Here is a 10,066-nt window from a genome sequence, read left to right as displayed (position 1 = left end):
CGACCTCACACAGCAGTAAGCACCAACCTGGCAGAAGTTTTATAAAAATTGTGGGTGGAGTCAAACGAACTGTCCAACCAATTGGTGGAACTCAGACAGACGGATGCACAGCTCATTTTATGGTATACGAGCAGGGATACCCGATTATTTCATGATATACCGGCATTTTGAAGAAATAAAATCATTTGTTTTTTTTTTCCTTTTTTTGTGGGGGGCCTAAAATACCTCCCTCGAATCATTAAGGAATGGGGTCAGGAATCATTTATTACCCTTCACGGAGCAACAAAGGCTTAGGAACTGGAGAGAAATTAAAAAAAGGCAGACCAACATCTCTCATATAGTCCAGATATTTTGGGTAATAGCAAGGTTAGGTTTACCCACATTGAGCAAATGTTGCCTAAAGATTTTGAAGATGACAGTTGGGGCGAGTCAGTTCGTTCCGATTCAGACAGTATGGACTGCAAGTGGTGCGACACACATCAATACAGAGTAGAGTGCACCAGAAATGAGTCCAGAAGGATGTCACAATTCAAATAACATTCAGGGTCAGACAAATGTACAGACCAAAGGTGTTGAGAACGCAAATGTAGGTCAAAAGCAGCTTGGGAAGAAATGAGATTCTCCTCATGTTCAGTGCAGAATGAGTAAAACCCCTTCAGATGCTCCAAGCTCTGTTCAAGCGAGACGACATCCACGATGGAATCGGAAACCAGTGGTGAAGTTTAATCTACAAGAAACCTGTTACAAGAACCAAAAGTAAAACGGAATGAAGCCTGAAGCCGTTTCCTGGTAATATGATGCATGTTTATTTGCCAGTGTTCACATGGTGTATACACGTCATGCGTCATGGAGACATCGTTCTGGTCAAGTTGGGCTTCATTGAGGGGGAGGACTGTAATGTTTTGTAACAGCGCCATCTCGTGTACAGTGGCGATTGTAATAGATGGGCAACAATGGAAGTCTCTTCTCACCCACCGATGAGTGCACTCAATGCGTCTGGTGTGTGTGTGGCAGTAAAGATACCCCACAAACCCGGATGGTGAACTTCCTCTATGTGCACAAACATGAAGCTGTTGACTGCTCCTTAACAACTCTTCTATTTGTACCAGATGGTGTGTCCCTTGGCAACGTGCTTGGGCCAATTGTCTTTTCTTTTTCTCTCTCTCTCTCTCTCTGTTACTTTGGAAGATGCTTTACCATTTTGTAGATGACATGATGACAACGTTCCCCCATCCCTCTCAGCAGACCAGGAAATCATCGAAATCTGGGCTAATGCCTGGAACATTACATTCAATCCAGGTAAGTCCCACATCTTCAGAGTTTCTCTCCACACAAACTGTTGGCAAACCCAGCATTTTACTTTGTTGATCAACTTTTAGAGATTGTCATTCGACATTTTGGACCTTACCGAGATAAACTACATCTCCAAACTGGCTGTTCAAGCCAGATAGAGACTGGGCATTCTGTGATGGGAAAAGTCCTTCCTTGGTTCCGCAGAAGCCTTGGCCTACAAATTATACTTCAATGGAGTCTTTCACTTGCCAGTGGACCTGCTCCCACAATCCATGGAGGCCAAGGCTCTGAAAGATTATTGGGATCACCCCACCAACAGTCCGTCACACCAGGCTTACTGCTTTCCTACCAGACTGGTTGGCAGTGTTTTGAACTTATCTTGTCTGGCATCCAGTCTTGCATGACCGTTCCTCTCCTCAAACACATTTTCAGATATCCACCCTTTTCCGAGCATATGAACATTCCTCTCATCAACCTTCAAAGTACATGCTTCTTACTCACCAGCATTACTTTGTTTTTCTTTTCTCACCTGAAGAATCACCTCCCCATGTCTGTCCAATCATATTCCTATCTCAAGTGCTTCAAGGTTGGAGCTTGGTGCCACCTCCATTATTCTCACTCAAGGCCCTGTCACGCCTTGACGATTTAGCCAGTGTATGATGTATGCAAAATTTGGCTAAAATGCTGGCACACGTCGAATACATTATGGCAAAGTTTGTATACATTAAGAGCACGCTGGCACACGTCGAATACGTTATGGGTAAGTTTGTATACGTTAAGAGCACGCTGGCATACGTCGTAGTACGCAGAGGTGTTAGACAAATTTTCCATGCTTAATTTTTCGACGTATGCCAGCGTATGACTCACATGTTCTGCATACGCTTGGCCATAAGTTGTTGGCACGTTACGCGATCGTTGACACACGTTACTTGTAAGTTACTCATAAGTCGAAACACGTCGGGGTAATGGTTAGCATCAGTGTTCCAGACTCCCTGGTTTTTTTCTTCTTCAGTATGACGGTGATGTTAACACTTCGATTTTTAGTGCGGTTATAATATAATATAATTAATAGGCTGCCGCTCAACGGTTTAAATCATAACCGCACTAGAAATCGAAGTGTCAACATCACCGTCATACCGAAGAAACCCCCCCCCCCCAAAAAAAAACCAGGGAATCTGGAACACTGACGCTAACCATTACGTTGACATGCTTTGACTTATGAGTAACATACAAGTAACGTATGTCGACGTGTGGCAACGATCGCGTAGCGTGCCTACAACTTATGCCAACGTATGCGGAATGCATTTCATACGCCGAGAAATTTTCAACATGCTGAAAATTTCTCGACGTACGATGACGTATGCCAACGTACTAAGATGTATGCCAGCGTGCTCTTAACATATACAAACTTACCCATAACGTATTTGACGTGTGCCAGCTTGGTTCGGCAAATTTTTCATACATCGGCATACGCTGGCTAAAACGTCAAGGTGTGACAGCGGCTTCACACTTCGATGTCTAGTGTGGTTATGATTTGAATCGTTGAGCCGCAGCCTATGAATAGCCTACGCCACGTGATCGTCGGCGATACGTGCAGCACGCTATGCATAAGTTAGACTATCGTTGGTCATAGGTTGTGAACGCCGACAACACGCTCAGCATTCGTTGTATAAGTTATCTATATGTGATTGAAACGTTCTGTGTATGTTACCAATACGTTATGAAATACGTCCAACACGTTATTATACGCCCAAAACTTAAAAAAAAACATCAATAGTTCAGCGTACGCCAGCGTTTTACAGACATTTTGATACCTTGCCTTACGCTGGCTAAAACGTCAAGGTGTGACACAGCCCCTTAACATCATGCTGCCAAATCCCACCTTTTCTTACAGGTCATTTGTTTGTCCATCAAATGTTCAGTTGTTCCATCACATTGGTCAAAACTCCTTCATCATGTCATTTATACTCTTCCAACACAGCCTCAACTTCATATGAAAAAAATAAAATAAAATAAAATCACCGACTGTTATCCTCTTCCTTATCTCAATATACTTTCCTCTCCCACACCAACCTTCTTCCATCTGCAAGCCATATACTCCTCCTTAGAAATACTAGCAGAGAACCCATCCTTATTGACAGGTAAATGCCCCCACTTATTGATTTATGACCCCTCAGGTGGTGCTATACGATACACAATTAGAGAATTGTGATCCTTCCTCCACCACCGAATTCATTTTTATCCACTAAAACCTCACAGTGCACAAAAAAGTACAACCACCGGTTTTAAACTCATGTTGAAAACTTACCTCCAGTAGTTGTTTTTTTTTTTTTTTCCAACTGAACTCCAGCAGTTCAGGAGTGTGTGGAAGTAAAACACACACACACACACACACACACACACACACACACACACACACACACACACACACACACACACACACACACACACACACACACACACACACACACACACACACAGTGATATTTAGTTTGATAGTTCCCCCACTTGCATATGTATGGCTTTGATGCAGATAATTGGCAATCTTATTACAACTTACAATACCCTTACCAGCTATGACACACAATTACAATTTTTTTTTTTTTTAAACGAACACACAAAAAAAAAATAACAAACGCGTGGTCCTGCACATCCTGAACCCGAGACAAATCAACATTTTTATCTAAAACATTCTCATGCACCTCTTCCTCGAGCCACCCCCCCCCCACATATTTTCCTAATATCTCATAAATGAGGATGACGAGGTCTTTTGCCTTTCGCAGCAATTTCCTACAACTTGAGCATTAGTAGGGGTGCAGGCAGCAGTGCCAGTTCACACCGCAACACCATTCCAGCACATCAATCTAGCCGAGGTAGAGCTTAGCTCCGCAACAGTAAAAAAAAAAAGCTCAATAAAAAAGACCCACATCAATATCGATGAATTATTTATTTACCTACTTCTTGGATGTTATTGAGCATTTTTCTTCATTTTTTAGATAAAAAAAACAACACTATCCAGCATGTATTCCTCGCAAAGGTCGGCTTCTATATCACGTGTGAATGATTTATGACTTTCCACGATGCATTTACAGCTCTGATAATTCCAATCTCTCATGATCCCTCACTTGTTCTTCCTCATTCATTCATTCATTCCTTCCTTCACCCTCCCCTCATCCGAGGGAAGCTGACAGCATGTGACCAATTTTGAGCCATGTGTGCGTGTCAAGGTCCATACGTTCACCGAGCGCGCACACCACCGTTCCGACTCTCAATTTTGTTTTCTGTGATCAACGTGACCAGAAGGGTTACCAGCAGCATGTCGAGGCATTCATCCATCATTTTTAATAAGTTAAAAATTTGTTGAGTGCCATGATATTTTTTGGTTTTTATTTTATTTTAATCGTCGTACATCTATAAACATATATTTGTGCGTTTTTATTTTCGTGAGATCTTCTGAAACAACTTCACAAATATGTGGTGCCTTCCTGTACACATGTGGCAATTGGGGATCTGTTGGAGGGGGTTTCTGAACAAAACCATTTCCCATGGAAACAACAGTTCGCTCTCCAGGAACACCCCCACCCCCCCCCCCTCGGCATTTGCGATCTATATTTTGATGCCATGTTGGTGTATATTTTTTTTTAAAGATTCGATAAAAGGTTTTAAAAGCAAACTAATATATTATAAGCAAACAATTTAAATTCTTCTTTTGAAGCAATCGTTTTAAAGAACAACAACAACAACAACAACAAAAAAAACCCCAACAATTATATGTTCATTTTTCTCACAAACCGCAGCAGTTTAAAGATGTGATGAAAGATAAAAGTGATGAATGCGAAACTTACCACTTGGTGCTCTACTAAATAAAAAAGGATAAAAGGAACTTTTCTTCATTTCATAAAATACATAGTTTTGGCATATGGTGGTTTGAGACTAAATTGATCTCACTTTTTCTTTAAAGTGGATTCTTAATTGTGGAATTGAGTGCGTGTGAGTGTTATTTATGCTTTTGCTCATCATGGTGAAACGTGCGCATTTCATCTTTCACTCATTTTGGGCACTCAAATGGTGAGGGCCATTTTAAAACTTGATGTGGTGGAAGATTAAATCTGGGGACGACGCCTCTGCCAACATTTTTTTATTTATTTTTTTTTTGCAGGGCTTCGGCGCACCACCACACCACGAGCATCCAATTATTCCACAATGTGAACATTTCTGTAGCATCTTATTTTCCCCACAATTGAGAAGCCTTCCAGTAGTCAAGCGCTGGTTTATAATCCTCATCGAGTGACTGCCAACTTAAATAACCAGTAAATCTTTCACACGTCTCACCTCTTCCACAATGAGCTCTTCCTCCAGCATCTTTGCAGCACGGTCATCCACACTGCCACTGCTGTCCTCAGATGAAGAGTCCAAGAGAGATTTTTCATCCATCTGTTCGACTTCATCCTCTTCAACACTTGATCTGGTCAATTCTTGTTCTTCTTCTTCTCCTTCTCCTTCCTCGTCATCATCATCATCATCATCATCATCGGAAGGATCTCCCACCCCATCCAGCTGAGGAAGAGATCTGTCCAAAAGATCAACTATTCAATCACTCATCCTTTTCTGCATTCAATGACAATGTACATTAAGTGTACAAAAGAAGAAGAAGAAGGAAAAAAAAACACATTTGAAGCACACAATTACACACTTGAGTCCCAAAATATTCATGTGACAGTCCTATTCCTTCAGAAGAGCACCAGTTCAAGTTTTATCCAAAGTACTGAATAATTCTACAACTTTTGGCCTTCAGCTCAATTACGTTCAAACCCCCAATGACACAAATGGTCTCGATTTGATGCATACCTGGGTCTTCACCTGTAGGGACTTGCTTTTCGACAAGTCACCACGACTTCAATTCTTTGCACTTTATTTACCCAGGTAAATGGACTCCATCAATTTTGTGAAAACAAGCCTCACACGAGACTGGGTTGCCATTGGCCAAGTGGATATTAGCAAATGAGAAAGTGCGGAGCTGACCGAGTTCTACATTTTTTTTTTTTTTTTTAATACTGCAAGTATAAAAACAAGAAAACCGGCGATGGTGCACACCCCAAGGCCTGGAGTTCTGCAAACTCTTCCTCAGCATTCCCCTTGAAGCCACCCATCTGGAACAGCATGTGAGGTTCAAGCAACGAGTCCAGAAAATCAGGGTCAGCAAAGGGATGTGCTTGACCCTGTCCAGCATTCTACCATTCCACAAAGAGAAATAAAAAGGACAGACAATTATTGATATGGATAATGATTTCATACAAAATGGCAATTTTAAGGTCATTTCATCGTTTGCCTCTTTTCATCCTTTCACAAAATATTTTAAATGTCCTCTGAGAAGCGAGACTGGCTCTTGTCCAAGCGAGTTGTGGACCTAGCGTATTGGATAGTTGTTAGTCATGACCCCAGTGATGATCCAATGATTGCAATTTCTGGTGTATTGACAAAACTTGCATGTTTATTTGACAATTCAATGATGACAAAAAATAATAATAATTTAAGAGTGTGCCCTTGGAATTTCTGTGGCGTCTTTATTGGATATATATATATATATATATATATATATATATATATATATATATATATATATATATATATATATATATATATATATATAGTCAACCCTTGTGGAAGAGCAAGAGCACAGAGCCAAACAGAAATAACACAAGGGAAGTGGGGGTGGGGGTGGGGGGGTGGGCACACCAACATCTATCTATAATTCCAGCAATCTCTGTGTGTGTCTGTCTGTTTGTTTGTCTGTCTGCGACCACCGTTTCTCGACGACCGCCGGTCCGATGTCATTGAAACTTGCCAGGAATATTGCCGGGGACCCGCGGATGTGCCTTGTCGAGGTTTGATATCGATCGGACAAGCGGTTCCCAAGTTATGGCGATTTTATTGCTTTTTCAGTGTTGAAAAGGTGTATATATGGCAGCTGAAGGTGTCGTTCCACCTTCTCACGGCAATTTTTTCCCAAATTATTAATAACCAGACGACCACCGGTCCGATCGGATTGAAACTTGCCAGGAATATTGCCGGGGACCCGCGGATGTGCCTTTTCGAGGTTTGATATCAACCGGACGAGCAGTTCCCAAGTTACGGCCATTTATCTGTCGACCAATGACAAGACACGGTGCTATGACATCACGAATGACGTCACAATTAATGTTTATTTATTTTGCACGATTGACGGTCCGACCTGATTGAAACTTGCCAGGAATATTGCTGGGGACCCGCGGATGTGCCTTTTCAAGGTTTGATATTAATCGGATAAGCAGTTCCCAAGTTACGGCTATTTATCTGTCGACCAATGACAAGACACGGTGCTATGACATCACGAATGATGTCACAATTAATGTTTATGTATTTATTTATTTATTTGCATGATTGATGGTCCGATCTGATTGAATCTTGCCAGGAATATTGCTGGGGATCCGCGGATGTGCCTTTGAGGTTTGATATTAATCGGATGAGCGGTTCCCAAGTTACGGCCATTTATCTGTCGACCAATATCTACAAGAGAGGGGAGGATGAGAGAGAGCGGCAAGAGAGGAGGGGGAGAAAGGAAGGGCGAGACTAGGGGGGAGCGAGAGAGAGAGAGAGGAGGCAACACAATTCTTCTTCGTTTGATATGACATCACAATTGACGCTGGGGACCTGAGTATGTTTCCCAAGTTATGGCCATTTATGATACGGTTGGTCCAATCTAATTGAAATAATGCCCCAATCCAGTCGTCGTTTACGCACCTACGGGCCCGCCCCGTACTAGTCATGATAGATGCACATAGCAGAGGGACACTTGTTGGAAGAATGTGTGAAGGGAAGAATGAGAGCAATGGAGGGGGGAGAGGGGGGGGAATGAAGCAATTCACCAATTTGTATCACAAGACTATTATGTTCTGTCAAAATTCATTTTGAGGCATGATTGCTTGCACTGGTCTGACCCACACAAGAAATGGCCATCAGGCCAATCAAGCCGACACAATCCTACCACAATCCCATCAATCCACACTGTTTCTTGGTAGTTATCCAATTCTACTAAAATCCAATGGCTGCCACCACCTTTCAAGGGATGCCATACCATTCTATGCATCGACTACTCTCCGAGTGAAACACCCCTGACTCGACTCTCTTCCTTTCCCTCAGGCTGTGGCCTCTTGTCTATTCACTGTCAATTCTGCAGAATACAAAAAAAAAAAACACTCCTACATCTATTCCTTCTATACCCTTTATTATTTTAAACATCTTGATCAGATCTCCTCGTAATCACCTACTTTATAATGTATACAGTCCCATCTCCTTCAGCTGCTCCTAATGGCTTCGTCAAGCTCGGCCTGCAGTCAATGTCGAACCCTCTCAAAGGCAGCTATGTCCTTCCATCGGCGTGGTGATGAAAAATGTATACAATATTCTACCTGCTTCACGAAATTCCGATGCAGTATTAACACTACCTCCGATTCATAATTTATCCACCTACGAGCGAAACCTAAAACCCTGTTGGCTTTAACTATAAGGTGCCTGGCCCTACCCCGTTTACCCCCTCCCCCTCCCCCAACCACATCCTTCCACTGTCAAACACATTCCAAAATTGTCTCTTGCATCATGTAATCCCTATTTTCATTACTTGTATTTCCTTCTTGTTAAGCTGCATCTCAACCAAATTCCAGGGTCAAAACTAAACTTGTGCAGATGAGTTCATGTTTGTATTTTTCCTGCAGGCTCGACAAACTGAAAAATCACAGGATGATGAGACCCCATGGTACAAAATAACTAGTAACGGGAACAATGCGACAATGATCAAGAGCCTTTTGCGTGTTATGTAAGGCAAAGGGTCGTAAATTGTGAAAAATACAAAGTGAGAAAATGGAATGGAGAGAAGGCGAGAGGGGTAGGAGAGTATTGAAAAAAGGAGGGGGGAAAAATAAACTCGAGTAGTTGTAAGGGGCATACAGGAAGCTTTTCTGGTGAAACCCTTGTGAAAAAACTAGAATGGCACTTAGTAGTAGACCACATACTGTTGTGGGCCGGGGTTCGGTGGAGATAAATGACCACAAGGTGGAGCAGTAGAGCTGTCTCCCACCGAACACCTGGAATTTAGTTCATGACCCTTGGATAACTCCAAAGGTCACGGGTCCCAAAGCGGATCGTGGACGCCAATATTTCGACCACGTGGCATCGGGTTAATTGTCTCGATCTCCAATATACCTAAATAACCACACAGTCGAGCTACCGGGGAAACCACACCCTCGGCCGACTCTGTCCGATCCGAGTCGCAGGTAATGACTCGGATCCGGCGTAACTGAGCGGGAGTTACCATAGCCGCGCCGGTCCCAATGACAACTTACGGCACCAATGGCCTGACTGTTTCTCAAAACTGCACGGTGCTGGGTCAATGAAAGAAAACACGAACAATGAACTAGAACATTTAACACGGGGGTTTATTTTACAATCGGCAATAATCAGGAAGGAAGACACAGAGCAGAGTTATCATTAATAAAGAAATGTAATGTACCATGAACAAGGCACTTAACGCGTCTACTTACAATGGGGCACACACACACACACACACACACACACACACACACACACACACACACACACACACACACACACACACACACACACACACACACACACACACACACACACACACACACAGGACCCCATGGGCCTTTATTCGGTAGAGCCGGGCCGGGGTACTTTCCCGCATCATGCAGTCACACAGACTCCAGAGCAACAC

General features: G+C 42.7%; 1 protein-coding gene across 1 annotated transcript in view; it reads right to left on the bottom strand.

The window, feature by feature from the left end:
• The window catches only part of LOC147024625 (TFIIA-alpha and beta-like factor), a 94,955-nt gene that overhangs the window by 39,413 nt on the left and 45,476 nt on the right, over positions 1-10,066 (bottom strand). The window contains exons 10-11 of the mRNA XM_085884700.1: positions 6,388-6,524; positions 5,626-5,863 (exon numbers count right to left, since the gene is read on the bottom strand). Of these exons, the coding sequence (XP_085740826.1) occupies positions 5,626-5,863; positions 6,388-6,524 (375 nt within the window). The remainder of the gene's footprint in view (positions 1-5,625; positions 5,864-6,387; positions 6,525-10,066) is intronic.

This window comes from Eptatretus burgeri, chromosome 6, assembly GCF_056783735.1.
Source record: "Eptatretus burgeri isolate ZD-2024b chromosome 6, Ebu_testis_v1, whole genome shotgun sequence".
Taxonomy (NCBI): Eukaryota; Metazoa; Chordata; class Myxini; order Myxiniformes; family Myxinidae; genus Eptatretus; species Eptatretus burgeri.
The sequence above is the reverse complement of the archived record's forward strand: the minus strand, read 5'-3'. Positions and strand labels throughout refer to the sequence as shown.